The sequence below is a fragment of the Chrysochloris asiatica genome, unplaced genomic scaffold (assembly GCF_000296735.1).
Source record: "Chrysochloris asiatica unplaced genomic scaffold, ChrAsi1.0 scaffold00034, whole genome shotgun sequence".
NCBI lineage: Eukaryota > Metazoa > Chordata > Mammalia > Afrosoricida > Chrysochloridae > Chrysochloris > Chrysochloris asiatica.
This window is the reverse complement of record NW_006408552.1, coordinates 17,617,053-17,639,081: the sequence shown is the minus strand read 5'-3', so window position 1 is coordinate 17,639,081 and position 22,029 is coordinate 17,617,053. Positions and strand designations below refer to the sequence as shown.

Genomic DNA, 22,029 nt, shown 5'->3' with positions numbered 1-22,029 from the left:
CTACGAAACCCTATACAGGGTCACTATGAGTCAGAATGGAGTCCTGGTGTGGTGCTATAGGATAAGCACTGGACTGCTCACTGTAAAGTCGGCAGTTCAAACCCATCAGCTGCTCCTCAGAAACGCTATGTGGGATTGATAAGAGTCGAGACTGCCTCTAGGGTACTTAACAACAACAACAACTGAGATAAGACGTTCACAAAATATGGACGTTTTACATTAAATGTGCAGAAGAGGCAAATCAATAGAAAGACAGGAGTCGTCAGGAAGTACAAACCGTTAATGGGCTTGGCTGCTAACCAAAAAGTTGGTGATTTCAGCCCACCCAGAGGCACCTAGAAAGAAAGTCCTGAAGATCTGCTTCTCAAAATTGGTCCTTGAAAACCCTGTGAAGTACGATTCTACTCTAAAACCCACAGAGCTGCTGGGCATTGGTCTCAAGGTCTTGGCAATGAGCTCTCTGCTCCTCTTCCCCACTGTGGCTGCTTACAACTAGGAAGAGGAGGCAATGGGCCTTTTTCACCTAAATCCTACTTCTCCTCCAGCACATTATTCTGATACAAAGCCTACACGTTTGATCATCTCAGTCACAAAAGTCTCACTATTAAAGACAGCTTTGTTCTTTTATTATTTCTCTCCCCCTCCCCACCCCTTCCTGAGATGGCAAACAATGTGAAAACGGTGAGCATCTCTGTCCCATATCCGTGACTTCAAAGTTTTCACCACGAGTCACGAGCTTCTTTTCTTTCTGTTTCCTTATTTGGGACTCCTGTGGAGAGGTTCTACCAACCAGTCTGAGACCCAAGGGCCTCACTTTCTCACCCACTCTGCCTAAAGGCACATACACCTCCCCAACTCACTCAGCCCCTCTCCCATGTGACCCCTTTCTACCTTTCTGTTCTACATGCTTTCCCTTTTTGTTGATGTTTTAAGTCTCACTAAATCTTTTTTGTTCTGTTGAACGTCTAGTGAAAGTTATGTTAACAAATCCCTTTCCCAGGGTTTAGTCCATACAACTGTGACAGCAGTTGTGATCCCCACAACGTGTCAGCAGTTACCCCACTTCAACTCTTCTGGTTCCCCTGCCCCTCTTCTTATCTCTGTTTTGGGGCAGCTGCTGCCCTTTTGGTCACTTACAGTTGACTGTTGTATCCAGTGGGGATGTTTGCTTTATGATCTATTGTTTGGCTGAGAGGTGGTCCCAGGGCCCTCCAGTCTCTCTCACACCAGTAAATCTGGTCTTTGCTTAGGAATCTGAATTCTGTTTTTCATTTTCATCCACTTTAACTGGGACCATCTATTGCTGCCCTACATTCTTGATTCTTCCTCCCAGCATTGCTAACATTCTCTTGTATGGGTATGGTGCTCAGGCAGCAATGGGCTCAAACATATGTGATTGTGAGGAGGGCGCAGGCCCAGGCAGCCTTTCATTCTGTTGTGTACAGGATTCTAAGAGTCAGAACTCACTCAAGGGCACTTCACAACAACAAGCGACTGCCTAAGGGAACAGGGTCCACTGAGTTTGGATTTTGAGTGTTTTACAGTTTTCAGTCCTAGAAGTTCTAGATTATTCTTTAAAAATATGCCATGCTGTTTTTACAAGCTCCCATTTTGCCTGCAGGTATTTTCCAACTTTCCTGGTTCAGCAAACCTGCTCTGACAACTCTGTGTAGGAGGCCCGGCATCTGCGGCCCGCCTCTATTCCTGCTGTTTCGGGGGTCTAGGCAGTGCTGTGTTTGTGAGTTTAGCAATCTCTGCCTGAGAAGTCCCCGCCCTGAAACATGTCATTTGTGGACTAGAAACTGTCACACTGGGGTCCTACAGTGTCTTCTCCAGTGATGACTCCCTTTTCCTTCTGTCAGGACCTTGGAACGCCACCGGGTGGCGTTGTTTTAAACTAAATTTACAGCATTGGATCACTATGAGTCAGAACAGACTGGAAGGCACTTACCAACAGCTATCTGTTACTGGAGTCCTGATATGGTGCTGCAGGATAAACAATGGACCACAAGGTCCGTGTGAACCCCAAGACTGGTGGTTCAAACCCAGTAGCTGCTTCTCAGAAACTCTATACAGGGTTGCTATGAGTCAGAAGCGACTCAACCGCACATAACAACAACAATTTGTTATTTGTCCCCTTATTCTCATTAGGCTGCCTCTGGCCACACAACAGTGCCAGCTCTGCGGTTCTTTTCCTTCAGGGCTTCTGGTCTCATTATTGTGCAAACAACTTCAGCAGCAGCCCTACTACATGGGAGAAGGTGGGGCTTTCTGTTTTTATAAAGCTTTACAGCCTTAGAAACCCTATAGGGGGTTGCTATGAGTGGGAACCCACTCGATGGCACACCACCACCACATAATACAAGGGAGCCTGGTAACTCCATAGGATAAGCACCAGACTGCAAAACCCAAGGTCAGTGGTTGGAGCCCACCAGCTGCTCTGCAGGTAAAAGAGGAGACTTTCTACTCCCGGAAAGATTTACAGCCTTGGAAACCCTAAACAGGGTCACTTATAAGTCGGAACTGTCTTGGCAGCAGTTAGTAACAATATCATTGTGATAAATCAAGGAGCCCTGGTTAACTGCTTGGCTGCAATAAATGAAAGGTTGGTGGTCTGAACCCACCCAGAGGCTCCAGCTGCATGGGAGAAAGTCGTAAAGGTGACATGGTAGAAACCCCATGGGACAGTAGTACTTTGTCATGCAGTCGCTATGAGCGGAAACTAACTTGGTGGTCCACAACAGCAGCAACACTACCTGTCACACGTATACTGCGGGCCATTATGTCCCTAGTGTTTTCTAGGCATCTCCTTCCTGTCCCCTACAGGAGCAGGTTTCTTGAGGTCTATCAGCACAGAATCGATGGACTCAAGCATGACAACAGTAGTTAGGTTGGCCCAGATTCGGACAGTGTTTCATTCTGCTGTGCATAAGGTCACTATGTGTCGGTACCGACTCGATGGCACCTAACAACAACAACAACAACAACAACAACATCGGAACAGAATACTCTCCGTGATTAATGGGATGAAAGGGGAAAAGGCCAGCAGCATCAGAACACAGAGGTTTCTCACCAGCTCCAAGAATAGCACCAGCCTCAGCTTCCTGCTTCTGTGCCCTCAAGCAAGAGCCCAGAGCTGCTGCGAAGTAAACTGCAATGTCCCTACCCGCTCCAGTGGAGTCCTGGTGGCGCAGTGGGTTCAGGGCTGGACTGTTAACCAAAAGGCTGGTGGTGCCAACTGAAGTTGTGGGAGAAAGACAAGGCTGTCTGTTCCCATTAAGACTGATGGTCTCACAAACCCTATGGAGCTACAGGGTCTTTGAGTTGGAATCGACCCCACAGCCGCGGTGAGAAGTGGGTAAGCCCCCCCACAGAGCTGGAACTAGGACCCAAACAAGCAGTGAATTACTTGGGTCTGATCTTGGTCAGACCACTCAGAACTTTGCTCCTTTAGGTAAACTTCTGGAACTTCTCAAATCATTCCACTTTGCTGCGTAGTGGATTGCTCAATATGTTGTCTCTTCCAGCCACAGACTTTGCAAACTTCCACCAAATGACATTTTCCTGATAGGTGTGAGGAGGAGAAGGTTGGGGGCAGATGCCGAGGGATATGATTCACTTAGGAGTGATTTGTTCACAGGACTGTGATTGTAAGCACTAGGAGATCTAATGAGGGATTGGTCATTAATCAGGAAGGGGGATCTGACTACCATCTGAGAAGCAGAGCCAGGAGGGGAGTGTGTTCTTTGGACCCTGAGGTCCGTACGCATTGAACCTCCTCATCCCAGGGACAGAAAGCTGTGACACCGGAGGGGCCGAGGAGCAACAAGAGAACCGAGAACCAGACACAGTGGTGGGCTTTCCGGCCCACGGAGTGAGTAAAGCCGAATAGAGTGCTATGGGAGAAATGGCTGGTGTCACATTTTACAACAAGGATTTCTCAAATCCTCGGAAGCTTAACTAAGGGTGAGATTTCCCACTAGGAACCACACTCTGAAAGTGAGTGTCGTTTGAAAGGCTACAGACTCACACCCACCAATCAACATGAAGGCAGTGGCAGTTTCTGATTCTTTTAGTATGGGATCTAGGACCCCACTTCCTCTAGAAAGGATTCGCTCATCTCTCTGACTTATCCTCTAGGGAAATCTCTGTGGTGAAGGGATGGCGGGGGTGGGCACAGGAATCTGCTCCCTGTCCCAACGGACATACGACATCAGTTTCCTGGTTTGCACATTACAATGACTACTGAGGGAACTGGGGGAAGGGTACAAGGGACATCTCTGTATTACCTTTGTGATTTCTGGGGAATCTCTAATTATTTCAAAATGTAAAAAAAAAAAAAAAACAAGAAAGGAAAAATCGACACCTGGTACAAGTCAAGAGAAGAGAAACTTTCAGACCATTCACAAAAGAATAAGCAGCCAGTCAACTTACGAAAAGAATTATGTACTTCACAAATAACTATGGAAATTTTGTTACTTATCAGACCGACAAAGACTTAAGACTAAATGGTTAATTAAAAGTATGGAGAAAAAGTCTCTGAGCACACTACACGAGAGGCTATGGTGGGGGCGTACATTGGAACTATTCGCTGACTTCCATTTCCACTAATTAAAGTTGGTGCAGTGGGTTGTGTGTTGGGCTGCTAATTGCAAGGTAGACAGTTCAAACCCAGCAGCTGTTCCACAGAAGACTGATGAGGCTGTGTGCTCCCATAAAGGTTTACAGTCTCAGAAACTCTACGGAGCTGTTCTACTTGGTCCTATAGGGTCGTTATGACTTGGAATCAACTCAATGGCAATACGTTTGGTTTTCGGGTTTTAAATGGAGCCTTGGTGGTGCAGTGCTTACTGTACTCAGCCACTAACTGAAATGTCAGTGGTTTGAATCCACCAGTCACTCTGCAGGAGAAAGATGTGGCAGCCTGCGTCCTTAAAGATGTACTGTCCCAGAAACCCTGTGGAGCAGTTCTACTCCATCCGCAGAACTGCTCTGAGTGGGAGGAGACTCGACGGTTGTGGGTTTTTAAACATGAAATAAACATTGTAGAACTCACCAGCACCAGGACCGCCTGCAACAGCATGGGCCTGAGGCCTTACGGGGAAGGCTCTCAGCAACCCTCACCTTTTCCCTACTTCATTCCAAACCTGAGTCATAGCATCAGTAATTCAACATACCAATCTCAAGTCATCGAGAAAATGTCATGACACCAGTCTGTACAGAAAACTGGAGCTTCTGGTCTAAGGCACGTCTCCTGGCAGAGACTGAAGGGCGAGGGACAAGGAGGACAGCCTGGGGGATATGATCCTGCCTGCCAAGGAGCCCAGGTGATGCAATGGTCAAGCACTCAGCTGCTAACCGAAAGGTCAGTGGTTCAAACCCTCAACAACATAGTAAACACAGTTCCTGGGTGTACAAACAGTTAAGTGCTTGACTTGACGTTCAAACCCATTTACCAGCTCTGCGAAAAGAAAGACCTGCAACCTACCTCCTGTAAAGATTTACAGCCTAGGAGACCCAATAGGGCAGTTCTTGGTCATGTGGGGTTTCTGAGCACTGGCTCAATGGCACTTCAATATCACTGCACTCTGGGACAGCCTGAGGGCTACTAACAGAAAAAAAGAAATGGACCCTCCCTCCGTCAAGTGTCCCGAATTAAACACCAACAAAACCAAAGTAGCAAGGCTAGAACTCGCCTCTCTGGCAATGCAGACTGTGCCCTCCCACTGGAGGGGGAGTTAAAACGAGAGAACTTCTGAGTTCTCATCTGGACCCTGCCCGCTTCTCACTACCATCGGCTGTCTCCTCAGTCCCTGCAACAGCCTCCAAAAGGCGCTCCCTGCTTCTATGATCAATACAGCTGTCAAGGAGTCCTGGTGGCGTGGTGGTTAAAGTACTCGGCTGCTGACTGAAAGGTCGGTGGTTCCAACCCACAGCAGCTGTGTGGGAGGAAGACGAGGCAGCCTGCGTCTGTATAGATGGCAGCCTTGGAAGATTCTGTGGGCTACTCCAACTCTGTCCTGTTGGGACGCTATGAGTTGGAATAGCCCCAATGGCAGTGGGTTTGATTTTTTTATCTGGTTTATCACTCCACTACGCCAAGCCTTATACAATATGCCCCTATTTAATAAGTTCAATGCTTGTTTGGTCCTAATCTCAACTCTGGAGGGGGTAATCCACTCTGGTCATTTAATTGATTCCAACTCATACGGCAATGCTACAGGACAGAGCAGGCTGGTGTCCTGGTGTTTCCAAGACTGTAAATCTTTAAAGGAGCAGACAACCTCATCTTTCTCCTGCAGAGTGACTGGTGGGTTTGAACCGATGACCCAATGTTTAACCCACAGAACCACCAGGACTCCTTCTGATAAATTGGAGAAATCCAATTTCTCAGCACCATTCACTGAAGGTACTCTTCTTTCTCCATCGAGTGGATGTAGCACCCTGGTCAAAAGTAGGTTGACCGCAGATATGCGTGGGGGTTCACACACTTCTAGACTTTCAATTCTATCCCACTGGTCTATATGTCCATCGTTACACCAGTACCAGACTGTTTTGATGATTGTAGCTGTGTAGTACGTTTTAAAATTAGGACCTGTGAGTACTGCTATATTGTTCTTCTCTGGTAGCGTGGGTTTAGCGACTCAGGCCCTCTAGTCTTTACATGTCAAGTTGAAGATTGGTTTTCCTATTTCTGTAAAGGCGGCTGTTAGAATTTTGACCAGGACTGGGCTGAATCTCTAGACTGCTTTGGGCAGTACTGACATCTCTCCACTGATCTGAGTCTTTTTTGATCTCTTTCAGCAGTTGTGCGTGTACCTTGTGAGGGTTTAAGGAACAGCGCTCCAGAGGTCTCAGGATGGAGTGCTTCATCTTTAGAGGACCACCTCACATTTGTTTGCATGTTTCTAAAACAAATGCCCACTCACACAGTGTGGTTGTTGTTGTTGTTTAAAGTACCATGGAGTCAGTTCTGACTGACTCATAGTGACCCTGTACAGGGTTTCCGAGGCTGCAAATCTTTTCGGGAGCAGAAAGCCTCATCTTTCTCCCGTGTAATGGCTAGTAGTTTCGAACTGCCGACCTTGAGGTTAGCAGCCCGATTCATAACTACTACGCTGTCTTTTGAGGACAGGACAAACCAATCACTTATCAAAATAGCTGGCCACCGCAGGTTAACATTCCTTTGGAAACTTGCCCATGCTTGGGCTGGCTTTGTTTTCATTGAGTTTAAAAATACATTTCCCGATCCTTCTTAGTAAGCTTTTGAAACACCATCAGACCGGGTCAGATGAGGTGGTTTGTAGCTACCACAACTTTCTTTGGGGTGGCATGAAACAATGAGAATTAGACTGAATGGTCTTGTGCATGTTCTGTGCCCAACACCATATCCCCATAGTAATCTAGTACACCACTAACTGTAGTTGATTGATGAGGAATGAAATCTGAGTAGCAGCAATGCCAGGCCGATGAGAGGTAACATCAGTGGGTTCTGTGGGGTTAAAGTGTCACGTTTTCTACCATCTCTCCAAATGTTCCCCCTTGTTACTACTTTTTCATGTGAGCTGGATGAAAGCCCCATTGTTTGTCATCTCTTGGGGTGTGTAGTTCTTGGGGTTTTCCTTATTCTTCCCTCTCTCTCTCTTACGAGCTGGCTGCTAACCACAAGGTCAGCAGTTTGAATCTACCAGTTGTTCTGCTGGACAATGATGAGGCTCTCCGCTTCCATAAAGCTCTACAGCCTCAGAAACCCTATCGAGGGGTAAGAAACAACTACCACCTTCCAATACTACTCAGCCAGTAGGAGAAATGAAGTCTCGAGACATGCTTCAGTATGGATGGAGCTGGAAGACAGGGTGGTGAGTGAAATTAGTCACACATGTCAGTTTGAATCATAAAGTCAGCGGTTCAAACTCACCAGCTGCTCCTCAGAAACCCTAAATAGAGTCGATATGTCTTGGAACTGACTCAATGGCACTTAGCAACAACAACAAACAATATGGATAGAGCTAGAAGACTTGGTGCACAGTGAAGTAAGTCACACGCTAAAGTATGGATGGAGTTCTGGTGTGGCGCTGCAGGATATAATGTGCTGGACTGCAAAGTCTGTTTGAGCTGCAAGGTTGGTGGTTCAAAACCACCAGCCGATCCTTGGAATCAGAACCAACTTGACGGCACATAACAATAACAGCAACAACACAGTATGGATGGAGCTGGAAGACATGATGCTGAGTGAAGTAAGGCAACCACAAAAGGACAAATATTGTATGACCTCACTTATAGTAAAAAATAAGAAAAGACAAGTGTAATACATAATATCTTACAAGTGGTTACCAGGGGCAGGAGGGAAGCAGAAAAAGGGGGTTAACAGTGATAGAAAAATCACATTAATTAAGGGAAGGGCTGCACAGCCAATAACTGTAATTGCTGACAATCAGTTGTACAGCTTAAAAGGTATACCAGCAAAAGTTGTGTAATATATTTATAAAAATGCTGAGAAAAAAAAAAAAAAAAAAGCCTGAGCAGCTACTGAAGCTACATGCGAGAGCCTCGTTAGCTGCTTTGGTAACACATCTAGTGCCCTGTTCTACCTGCTAGTTTGATGCATGGTGCCTGGGGTCTTCAAATGGTCCCTAGTCACTTGTGGTGACAAAGAAAGAAGGAGAGTCAGGAACAGGAGGAGGAGACATGGAATGTGTGGCTCAGTGCCTCCGGAAACAGTGGCCTCCTTTGCCATGAAACTAGGAGAACTGGATGGTACCTGGCTACCACGGCTGAATGTTTTGACCCAAGATTTCATAGACTAATCCTGATTAAAAGAGGAGAAATGCAGAACAGAATTTTAAATCCTCATGAGTCTAGACTTTCTTGAGTCATAGACGGTAGATGAACACCTGAAACGACTGTTCTAACCTTTAAACCTTAAACCAAAAATATACCCTGGTCTTAAAACTGAACAACAGTTTAGCTTAAAAACCCATAAAAAACCCCACTGACATTGAGTCATTTCTGACTCATAGTAACTCTATAAGACTGATTAGAACTGACCCCCGCCCCCACCACAGGATTTCCCAGGCTGTAAATTTTTATAGAAACAGACTGCTACATCCGTCTCCCTTGGAGTGGCTGGTGTGTTGGAACCACTGACATTTGGGTTGACAGAAGAGTGCTTAACTGCTGAACCACCTGGGTTCCCTATAGCTTAGTGGAACTAGTAAAGAATGTCTGTCTTGATCAGTGTGCTTTTTAAAGAGCTGTCGTCTCCATGGGATCACAGTGACAGCAGCACCTCGCAGGCTTAGCAGGGAGTCTCGGGCAGCGCGCTGATGTGAACTGGGGAGGACAGGTTAGAAAAGGAGGGTGACAATGGTTGTACAACTCAAAGAACGTTGTCAATGCCACTGAACTGTGCAATAAGTTGGACTGGCTTCTGTTTTTCAGGGTCCATTCTCAACAACAACAAAATAAACATAATTTAACAACAACAAAAAGCCCCTGGACAGGGAGCAAGGTAAGGGTGGGAGAGGGGAGAGACTGATGGCATTGATCCACCTGGAGCAACTCGACAGAGCAACATAGGGCAACACAGAGAGGAGCAGCAAACGCTGACTGATCTGTGGTGACCCAAACTGAAGGCCCAATGATTCTCCTACAGCTAGCGTGTTAGCCACAAAGCCATAGGGACAGCTTCCATTCAGACTTCACACTTGCTTGGCTCTAAAGAGGTGGCACCACCTACAACTAACACGGAGAATGGTTCTCGATTTTTCTGTCCATCTAAAATCCACCCAACAAATGCAGCCCTTTATAGCCATGTCTCATGCTACAAAGACTTGAGTCCTTTAGAAAGGGAAGGAGAAAAGTAACACCACCAAAAGTTTTTGTGATACGAATCATGAGATCTCGAGAGCCCAGGACATGCTGCACCAGGGAAACAATTCACTTCTCTGAACTGCCTCCAATTCCACTCCCAAATCTTGCAAAGCCAAAGGAATGAAGCCTGCCCCTCTGGTCTAAGGACTAAGAGGATGGAGAAAAACCACTCAATACTTGGTGGGTATTTTCAGCATCAAGGGGTGTAAACCACAGTGTCACAAGAGGGGCAGAAATGAGGTTGTGGTCATTCTGTCTTAGTTCTCCAGAGCTGTTATCACAGGAGCACCACACAGGGGGTGGGGTAGGGTTTAACAGACACGTACTCTCTCACAGTTTTGCATGCTAGAAATCTGAATGCAGGGTTCCAGTTCCAGGGGAAGGCTTTCTCTCCCTCTGTCAGCTCTGGGGAAAAGTCCTTGTCTCTTTTCAGCATCTGTGGGTCCAGTGTTCCCTGGAGATCTCCATGTTTCTTGGCATCAATCTTCCCCTGGGTCAAGGAGGTTCTCAGACACAGGGACCCGGGGTCCAAAGGACACACTCCACTCCTGGCTCTTGTTTCTTGGTGGTACTGAGATCCCGTCCTTTCTCAGCTCTTGTAAGATCCAAGGTGATGCAGGCCATCCACACTTCCCTGGCATCAGAGCCGAGCTGTGCTGAGTAAGGGGGTCACATCCCACCCTCATCCCCTTAGCTGATGGACTGATCACATAAGATCACATCATGACATCATTAACTACCAGGTGACCGAGAATTGTGGCCCAGCTGAGTTGACAAACATTTCTATGGGACACAATTCAATCCATGACACCCCTCATCACCAGGGGACGGGGTAGCTCCAGACTGGACAATAGGAAGTCAAGTAAAGACTTGTACAGACAGCTTTCCAGTCCTCTGAGCAAGAAGAGCTCCACCCTCACCCGTATCAACAACTGTCCAGACAGCGCCAACTCATACAGGCTTGATGCACAACCCTGCAAGGTCCCGCACCGTCCTTACAATAGGAGGTCACTTTGAGTCCATTGTTGTATATCAACTATGACGTTGTTGGATTTAGTTGATTAGCCACACGCTCAAGGATATGTTGTGAAAAACCAACACAGGTTCTGCTAGAAAATGCACCTCGGCATTTTCACAGACGTGTGTGGAGGGAGGATGACGATGAAGGCTATGCCTGACTAGATAACAGGGAAGGAGTTGCTCAGAGATAAGCTGGGAACATTCCAGCAGCAGTGAATAGAGACATGAGGCTGAGAACCAGAACCACTGCTGCCCTAGTATCTGCTCTCATAGACTGTTAACTGGACTTTCTTGTAACGTCTAATTTTCAGTGTGCCAGTATATAAAGTAACAAAATGCCTGTCATGTTAAACCATTTTTTATGCACAAGTTTTAGTGTCATCACCCTATTTCTGCACACAACGCGCCCCCCCACACACACACACACACACACACACACGCCCCCCCCCCCCCACACACACACACAGTGTGCATGGCATGCAGAGGAATTGAATGTGCCGGGGGTTGCATGGTTTGAAGAAAACGGTGTAGCACGTACATTATTTGTATAGCTATTGGGTGGCTGCATTCACCACCTGGTGCAGCCTGCACAACTAGGCACTTTTCAAGTTGTTCTCAACAAGAAATCATTGCCCCTTCTGCACAAATCCCCTGTTGCCCCTGCCCCTGGAGACCACTGATAGCTTTGGTTGCGCTGGATTTGTCTGCTTGTAGAGCTCTCATCTAAGTGGGATCCAGCAGCATGGGTCCCTTTGCAACTGGCTCCTTCCACTTGGTTTCATGTTGTCAAGCTCTGTCCAGGGGTGGCCTGGGTCAGGGCCCCCCCCGTGTCCATCTGTCCTCTGCTGATGGCATGCTGGCTTACACTTTGAGGTGACTGATCCTCTGCCACCAGCCTCATGTGCCTTCGGGCCATCTTACAGCCATGGCAGTGATTTCTGGAAAAACGGCCAATCTTTCTTGTTACTTTTGGTTTGGCACACCTCAGTGGCTCCTCACGGCTTACAGGACACACACCGTCTAGTGCACCTGTGACCAGCCCCAGAGCCCACTAAACGCAGAAAGGGCACACTTATCCCACAGCTCACTGCAGGCACTGCTGCTCCCCTTCTTCAGCATTCAGGGACATCCATGTGCAGCATCTTCCTGGTCACAGTGGCGGGACCCCGGTTCTCAGTGGTGTATGGGGGGGAGGGGTACGTGCACACAGAGCAGCTGCTATTTTGCGCCCACAGAGGAGACTAGACAGGAAGTGGGTGTGCACAGAGGTGTGTCATGAAAGAGTGGACAGAATCCCAACTTCCCTCGTGCTTCAGTCTCTGAATGTTTCCTGCGCCATGAGAGGTGCTATACCATGTTGGCTTCTGACTTGGGGTTTCTGGGGTGCCCGCTGTGGCACACATAATGGGCTCATGTAATATACACCCATCGTGCTGCAGGAAGGAAGGATCAGGAGGGAGTGAGCTCAGGGTCACCATGAACACAGGGCTTAAGAGCCTGGCGGCTGACAGATCTAAGGGCCGCCACTGTAAACCCAACCCTCAGCAAATCAGGAGAAAGACCCGGCCACCTGCTTCTGTAGTGGATGTTGACCTTGGAAACCCTCTGGGGCAGTCCCACTCTGTCACGTGAACTCACTGTGAGTCCACCTCTTCTAAAAGTCTTGCTGTTTGAAGCGCAGGATGGAAGGAGAGGAATGAGCATCTTGGTAGTGACCTTACCCTGCCATGTTCCCAGCATAAAGCACATAGTAGGTGCTCCATACATGCTTAAGGAAGGTTTGGATGAATGAACAGAGAGAGAAACAAGCATGCTGGTCATGCAAGCCCCAATTCATCACTGTGATCACCGAGAGGACAGGATCGTGGCAGGCCACACCACCTCTCTGGGCATATTTTCACATCTGAAAACAGGAGGGTTTCATTTAAGAAGTGATGGCTCTTCCACTGGCTCTAAAACACTGCATCCAATGGAAGAGGCATGCAACACCTGTCTGATGGTACCACTGTGCCACACTCCTGACCCTGAACTACAATAATTTGATCTTGGTGTTTCTAGTTCCTTCGATGCTTAATGACAATAGAGCTCTCCAGCCATGCTGTGAATGGTCTAGAATGTTCTTCCCCAGTTCAGGTGAATTTTATTTATTTGTTTTTTAAAAAGTTTTATTGTGAATTGAGTGATAGTTTACATGGGAGAACATCAGTTTTATACTCATTGTTTCATTGCAATGATTATAATCCCCTCCGTGTATCATCATTCAAAAGCATCTGCTTCTATTCCCTCTGTTTTTCTTTCTTTTTTTTTTTTTTTGTGGGGTGGGGTGGGGCGGGATGTACACAAAAACACTCAAGAACATATAATTATTTAAACAACCAAAGGGCACATTCTGCAAGCCTGCCTCCTGGCCACCAGCACACAGCCTTTCTCTTTCCATGAGTCTAGAGTCCTCAGCTGCTCCCTCTCTCCATGTCCTCATCTCTGCCTCCATCTCTGGTGTCACTGCTTCTCTGGATAGGGTCCCACATTCCACTCATGCTTTTCTCCTTTGACGGTCCTAGGGTCCTCTGTTCCTGGATTGTAAGATTAACTATTCCCTGCTTTTTGTTACTAAACTTCTACCTTTACAGTTGTGACAGCTGCAATTAGTCATGATAACAATTACTCACTTTTGAATCCTAAGAATCTTATCCCCATCTCCTTTCACCAGACCCGTCTAGACAAGATGAAAACTATTCAGTGGAGATTCTACCTTCCCCCACACACTCTGAAACTAAACTCCCTCTTGAAAACTTGTAAGCCAGTTACTCTGTGCCTTTATGTTGTTGTTGTTGTTAAGTACCATCGAGTCAGTTCCGACCCATAGCGACCCTATATAGGGTTTCCGAGGAGCAACTGGTGAGCTTGAACCGCTGGCTCTGCAGTTCAAATGGCTTTGCTGTTGTGCCTTTATAAGTTCCTCCTATTTTAGGTAGCCAATGTCTAAGTTGCCTGTCCCTATAAACCCTGTATACAGAGGGGATAGGATTGATACTTGATGGGAAGACTCCTTTGCTCTCAGTTGGTATTTTAAACTACTACATCCATAAGTATAGGTCAAGTTCATCAAACTGTAGCGATTTACACTTGTTTTCTTTATCAAATTTTTATCTTTCTCTAGTCGAGTTCTGATTATTAAGCCATTGAGGCTAGGTCAAATGGGCACTATCTACAAATCTGGGTGTTCTTGTGTGTCTCCCCTCACTTCACATCAGCTGGATGCTTCACTCTCCGCTCTAGCCCTCCATGGCTATGTCCTTGTTCATGGGCTCAGGAGTGCCCCAGGTCTCACCACACTTCGGATCAACCATCCCTTCCTCTTCTCTCTCTCATCTCCAGGTCAGCGGGAGCAGACCAGGTGAATTTAAGGGGCAAAAAACCTTAAACCCTAATCCCACATCTGGATACTGTAATGTATTCAGCTGTGTCTCCCCAAATAGGAATCGCATGGTGCCTGGCTACCACTACCCACTGCTCTGAAAGGGACCACATCAGAAGGTTCCAAATAGAGTAGGAAAAGCGTGGACTGAAACTCAAAATTACAAAAAAGACTGGGCTTACTACTCAGAAAGAGACTGGAGAAACCCAAGACGATGGTTTTGACCAGCCTTCGGGTCTGAACAGACCTCACTCTCATGGCTCAATTTTCAGCCAAGCAGTTGGATATGTTTATAGGGTAGGGCAACAACACTAGTAAGGTAAGCTCATCACAGACTGGTCAACACTTCAGGATCAAAAGGGCAGCATTTACCCAAGGACAAAGCTGAGAACGAGGGTGGAATGGAAATAAGAACCACAGGGAGGACATGAGGTAAGTGATGTTTCAGGGAGGGGATTGTGATCATTGGAATGAAACAAAGGCTACGATTTGCTGACTGTAAAACTGATGATCTGTTCTTTAAACTATCACTCAATTCACTATAAAAAGTTACACCACACACACACACACACACACACACACACATGTGTTGTAAATTCTAACCCCTATCCAATGAGATGGATTGGCAGAGTGGCAGCAGCAACAGGCTCAAGTGTAACAACAACCGTGAGGATGGCGAATGCCCAGGGAGTGTTTTGTTCTGTTGTGCAGAGGGTAGCAATGAGTTGGAACAGACCTGACGGCACCTAACAGCAACCGCAGCAATACCTGTAGTTACAATCTCATTTGGGACCGGGTTGTCTTTGTTATACTACAAGGTAGATTAGGGTAGTGTGTATTTTGAGTCAACTTCCTGATATACAGGTAACTATTTATCACATAGTCGTTAGGTCCTTTTTTTTGGGGGGGGGGGGCATGTATTTTATCGTTAGTAATATGTATGACATACACTGCTGCAGCATGTAATTTGCTGATGCTATTGCTCTCCGATGTTCACTGGAAGATGTGTGGTGTTATGGATCAAAAAACGGCCTTCATGCAAGCGGTGGCCTGGTCTACAATGAAGCTGGCATTGGTGTTGGGAGATGTAACTGATAGAAAATTGGACAACTGAGCTGGCTACACACCTCAAAACCATATAAGTCCAGCTTCACTGTTAGGACACTTAATGACAGCGTCACTACAGACCAGGCCTGTAGCGTGACCTTACTGGGAGTTCTGTGCCGTAAGAAGCATCAGTTGTGAATGTGAAGCTGAGATGGGCTAATTTCTTATGCCTACACTGCTTATTACCTCTAGAATGTTTGCAAAGGACATCATGCCAACCCCAAAGACAAAGTCAAGATTGGATTTAAAAAGACACTGATATGAAAGACAAGAGTACTGAAAAACAAAAAGAGGCATTCACTTACATAGGAACCTACTTATGACGGAGCCATCAGAACAGAACCCCTTCATAAGTTGGGGACAACCTGCATAAAGAGAGTAAGCAAGCAAGCAGACATGGGGGAAGACAGACACCACAGAACTTGAAGACTGCCAAGCAGCCAAAGAACAGAAGCAGAAAGGAGACAAGGACCTCCCTCAGAGCTGACAGACAGAAAACTTTCCCTTGAGCTGGTACCCTGTATTCAGACTTGTAGCCTCCTACATGGAGAGAAAGTGTATTTCTGTTTGTTAAAGCTACCCCCTTTTGGTGGTTTTATTATAGCAGGGTATTCCACAGTTGTTTGGAAGATTCCACAGATTTCCTATCCATGACAGCCAAGTCCTCTTACTTTTGACCCCTTCACCTTATGCACCTTCTACTAAAGGTCGAGATGCAGAACTGAAGGATGACCGACCCATGTGGCCCAGGGGGAGCCTACTCACCAGCTGGAACTCGCTCCTGCGGCTGAACGCCTCCCGGATGCCAGAGTCCTTCCAGAGGGCACTGAGGGCAGGGACGTACAGCTGGAAGGTGGCCGGCTCCAGGGGCAGCCCGGCTTTGTTCTCGAAGGCCATCAGGAACAAGCCATGCTTCTCGTTCTCAGAGTGCTGCCAAGGGATACCCAGCTTGTCTCGGGCATCCACAAGGACCCTCGAGCCCTATGAGAAAAGACACGGAAACACAATGCAACTGTGCTCCAGAGACTCACCCCAACTTGGGAACCCCAATGCGCTCAGCCAACGCCATCATGCATAACACTTACAAGCCAGAATCGGGACTGTTGGTTTGTCTATTATAGCACAAATGTCTTAACTCCTATCAGAATAGATGTATATACCGCTGTGGAATCAGCACTGCAAGGTCAGTGGTTCAAACCCCTTTGGGAGTCAGATGACTTCCACTAAAGATTTATAGTCTTGGAAATCCTATACTGGGTCTTTATGAGTGGGAATCAACTTGTTTGCAGTCAGTTTTTTAAAAATCAAACAAAACAACATTGCTGATCCCTAGCAAGCCTAGAGCACGAGAAGAGCTGCCCCACAGGGCTTCCACGGCTGCGATCTTTATGGGAACAGATCTTTCTCCAGTGGAGTGGCTGGTAGGTTTGAACCTCTAACCTTTTGGTTGGCAGCTTTAACCACAGTGACACACACCATACAAATCAACTTGCCTTTCCTGACATCTCATGTGAAAATATGCTGGGAAGGAGACACGGGATGGGAGGGAGAAGGGGTGAGAGATTCAGTAAAGCAAACGTAAACTAAAGTGCACATGCTGTGAAAACAACAATGACAACAAGTACCACTCCTCTAATTATCCTGGCCACCTGGCCACCCCTTAGTACCAGCAGGATATAACTGCTTGTTCCAGCCTAGAACAGAAGAACCCATGAACCTGGCAGTCCTGAGAATGGAACCAAAGGAGGACATAGGTCGGACCCTGACCTCTGAAATAGGAGCCCGGGATCGGATGCCAGATTTCAAGCTGCCATTGTTTGCGATGATGGGAAATGACTTTTCACTCTTTAGCTGTCTTCCTCACTGTTAAAAATAAAGTCAGTATTTTCTGCGCCCCCCCCCCCCTTTTTTTTTTTTTTTTTTACCTTACAGTCAGGGTCAAGGGTATGGAGAAACAGAAACAGCCTGGACTAAAATAGGACTAGGGAACGCTTCCAGCTCGTGGAAACACGTGGCTCCGGAAAATGTAGCTCAGTGACGCGCCTCATGGTACAGGAGCAGCCTGTCTCAGCAGCCTCAGGTGGTGGGGTGGTGATGGGTACCATCAGGTGGCTTCTGACTCCGGGCAGCCCAGTGTGACAGAGGAGAACTGACCCACTGGGTTTGCTAGGCTGTTGTCTTCATGGGGGCAGATGGCCAGGTGTTTCTCTCCTGGAGCTGGGGGGGAGGGGGGGTTTGAACCACTGACCTTTGGGTTAGTGCCAGCAGGGATCCTTGATTCTTAGCCATGACCTAACTAACCTTCCTCACACCTTAAACAGATTGTTGCTGTTGTTAGGTGCCGTTGATTTGGTTCCGACTCACAGCAACGCTCGGTACAACAGAACAAAACTCCACCCAGTCCTGCGCCATCCTCACAATTGTCCATTGTTGTAGCCACTGTACCAACCATTTCGTTGGGGTTTCCAAGTTTTTCACTGACACTCTACTTCACTAAGCATGATGTTTTTCTCCAGGGACTGGTCCCTCCTGATAGTACAACTGAAGTATGAGAGACAAAAGTTTTGCCATCCTGGCTTCTAAGGAGCATTCTGGTTGTACTTCCTCTAACATATATTTGTTTATTCTTCTCCAGTACCATAACTCAAATGCATCAATTCTATATTCTTTATTCCCTGTCCAAATGATACACTGTCCAACTTTAACTTTCAATGTCCGATTGAAAATACCATGGCTTGGGTCTCCAGGTGAAGCATTCTTAGTCACTACAACAATGCATGATTCCTAGGAGGGCAATGTCGGTACGCTGGGCTTCATCAACACCCAGCACTATTGTTCAGCAAAAGACCCTCTTAAGAGGGAGAGATGAACTGCAGACTGAGAGAAAAGAATTGCAAATCACATAGCTGACCAGGGAGTCTCTCATCTACAATATCTGAAGAACTCTCAAAACTCAATAGTAAGAACCCCAAACAGTCCAGTTAGAGAATGAGCAGAAGGCCTGAAGAGGCATTTCTCTGAAGGCAAATGGGCCAGATGGCAAGGTGTTCAAGGCGATTAGCCATCAGGGAGACACAAATGAAAATGGCAAGGAGAGGTCACTAAGAATCTATTGGAAGAGCCACCATAAAAACCCACCACAAATCCAAATCAGGGCAAGAATATGGTGGTCTGCATCTCTCTCACCCACTGTTGCTGGGAAGGTGAACTGCCACAGCTACTCTGGGAATTCGTTTGGATGTTTTTTAAAAAACAAATCTAAGTTCATCATCTACCTCAGCAATCTCGCCTCTGGGCATCTGTCCCAGAGAAATGAAGGTGTGTGTAACGTATACCCTGGTACCCAAGTGCTCACAAAGACTATGCACAGTAGGAAGAAGGCAGAGACAACTCAGACACACGGCGGCCCCTTCGCACTGGGGAGTACTGCACTTTGCAGTGAGTTACTGGGTGGGCCCTGAGAACACTGTGCTGAGTGACAAAAGCCTGTCTCAAAAAGTCACAACTGCATGGTTCCATCTAGCTATGTGACAGAGCTGGAAAACAAATGAGTGGGTGCCAGAGCTTAGGCATGGTGGAGTGGGGGTGACCAGGGAAATCTTTGGTGGTGGGATTGTTTTATCTGGATTGTGGTGGTCACATGAATGATAACGGGGCAGAGAAACATCCATTCACCTTGTGCCAATGACAGTTTCCTAAGCTTTATGCTTGACTAGGAGTCCTGGTGGGGCACTACGAGTTAATGTGCTGGGCAGCAAGGTCAGTTTGAACCACAAGGTCAGCGGTTTAAGCTCACCTATACAGGGTGGCTATGAGTCGGAAAAGACTGGACAGCACCTAACAACAACAACAAATGCTGCACTAAAGTCATGTACCAAGCCATGGTATTCTCATTCACCTCATATACATGTGAAAGTTGGACAGTGAATAAGGAAGACCATAGAAGAATTGATGCATTTGAATTATGGTATTAGAGAAGAATATTGTAAGTACCATGGGCTGCCGGGAAAACAAACAAATCTATTTTGGAAGAAGTACAGCCTGAATGCTCCTTAGAAGCCAGGATGGAGAGAATCATTTCTCAAATTTTGTACATGTTGTCAGGAGGGACCAATTCCTAGAAAAGGACATCATACTTGCAAAAGTGGAGGGTCAGTGTAAAAGAGGAAGACCCCACATGAGATGAATCAGTTCACTAACAGCAGCAATGGGTTCAAACATAACATCCACTGTGAGGATGGTACAGGACTGGGCAGTGTATAGGGTCGCTGTTAGTCAGAACCACCTTGAAGGCACCAAACAACGACTGAAGTCATATAAGGAGCCCCAGTGGTGCTGTAAGATAAGCACAGAACTACTAATTGCAAGGTTGGCAGTTCAAACCCACCACATGCTTCCCAGGAGAAAGATGAGAGTTTCTGTTCCTGTAAAGGGTCAGTCTCCAGTCGATGGCAGTGTGTTTGGTTTTAGTTTGGATAGCCATGTTAAGGAGTCCTGGTGGCATGGTGACAAAGTGCTCAGCTGCTCAGCCAAAGGGTGGTGGTCTGAACCCAACAGAGGCTCTGCAGAAAGACCTGGCGATCTTACATGGCAGCTGAGATAAGCCAGCTCCACTCTGCCGCTGGGGTTGTTTGGAGTTGAACTGGACTCAGTGACAGCAATCGAGACATGGGAGATGTTACCACTGGAGAAAATTGGGCAATACCTGTCATGGATTGAATTATATCCCCACAAAACGTGTGTCGAGTTGGGTGGGCCATGATCCTCAGTGGTTTGCATGGCAGTTCTGTAGTGATGCAGTCATCCCCCAGGATGTGCTCTGATGTGATCAGCCAATCAGCACCCTGACTCAGGCCTCACAGCCCTGGTGTGATGTCAGGGGAGCCTTCCTGGGGTGTGGCCTACATCACCTTTGAATTCACAGAAGAGAGGAGGACCTATTGCCACCAAGAAGGAGGAGCTGGGAGCCAAGCATGTCCTGTGGCCTCAGGTCCCTCCTAGACCCAGGAGACAGAGAGAAAGCCTTCCCTGAATTCAAGCTTCTAGCCTCCTAAACTGTATTTCTTAAAGCCAACCCCCGCCCACCCCCCGTATTTCTGTGATAGCAGCAGAAGGTAACTGAGATGATACCTCTCTATAGTATCTTTACCTCCTTGAAATACATTAGTTTTTCAAAATAAAATAGGAAAAAAAGTTAACTACCACTCATGGCATGATGTGAGGAAAGGGAAGGCAACTAGAGACCAAAGAAACATCAATGGGGAAAAAGTGAAGCTTGGCAAAATCTTAGCAGGAGATGGCCTTTCTGAAAATCCAAACTGAACCAAACTCAAGCTGATTCCGACTCATAGCGATCCTACAGGACAGAGTAGAACTGCCCCCATAGGGCTCCTGAGGCTGTACTCTTTAAGGAAGCAGACTGCCACATCTTTCTCACGAGCGACTGGCTGATGGGTTCAAACCACCAACCTTTCAGTCAGCAGCCAAGTGCTTAACCACTGTGCCACCAGGGCTCCTTAAAATAGACTTGGAAGCCCCAAATGCCTCAAGACTTACACCAACCAGGCCTTCCCTAATTATTGTAGGAAACACAGGGTTGGTTTTAAACACAACAAAAAAAACGACAGGCCTATCCAAATGCCCCTGTTCCCGCTGTCCACTGCCACCCAAGCAAAAGCTGGAACTGGCCCAAATGAACTGCACCCAGATGCAAAGAACAGACTTTGCATTTCTCCTTTGCAAAATTCAAGGGCACCAGCATCTCTGCAGATGCCCTTCAAACTGTATCAGTTAAGTAGCACCCATTTCTGATTTATTTTTTCGCTGCATTTGTGGGGGCGGGGCAGGGGTGGTGGTGGAGTCTTTCTTTTTCCCTTTTAAATTTATTCTAGCCCAAAACTCCTCTCTGCCAAGTTTGTTCTGAATTTCCAAAGCTTAGCTCTAGAGACATTTTCTGCTCTGAGACATCTGCTTAAAATTGGAGTTGGTTTTTCCTTTGTTTTTCTTTCTTCTTTTAATGGATGTGAGTTCTCCGGAGCGTTCTGCCTTTGGTAACCTTACAACACTTGCTGTACTTTTGCAGAATGAATAGCTACACATTTTGCCATCATTATGTATGGAACCCTAATGGTGCTGACATTGAAGAGCTTCCTCGATTCGAACCCACCAGCCACTCCACAGGAGGAAGACGTGACAGTCTGCTTCCACCAAGATTTACAGTCCAGGAAACCCTTGCAGGCAGTTCCTTACAGGGTTGCTGTGAGTCAGAACAGGCGTGATGGCAATGTTTTTGTTAACATTTTAAAGAAAAATACTAATAGGCATATTAGAATAATACAATGCACTGAACAGCAGACCTCTGATTAACAAACATGACAATATTACCCAGAACTACAATATCCAAAGTAAAACAATTATACAAGACTGAAAATAGGAACCAGAGATGTTGTTGTTAGGTGCCATCAAGTTGGTACCGACTCATAGTGACCCTATGTACAACAGAATGAAACACTGCCTGGTCGTGGGCTAACCTCACAATTGTTGCCATGCTTGAGCCCATTGATGCTGCTACTTTGCCAATCCATCTCGCTAGGGGTCTTCCTCTTTTTCTC

The 22,029-nt window shown here is 46.8% G+C and overlaps 1 protein-coding gene across 2 annotated transcripts in view; it reads right to left on the bottom strand.

Moving 5' to 3' along the window:
- GNA12 (guanine nucleotide binding protein (G protein) alpha 12) overlaps window positions 1–22,029 on the bottom strand; it is an 83,374-nt gene that overhangs the window by 20,112 nt on the left and 41,233 nt on the right. For both annotated transcript variants that reach the window (XM_006859783.1, XM_006859784.1), the window contains exon 2: window positions 16,184–16,399. In XM_006859783.1, the coding sequence (XP_006859845.1) occupies window positions 16,184–16,399 (216 nt within the window). The remainder of the gene's footprint in view (window positions 1–16,183; window positions 16,400–22,029) is intronic.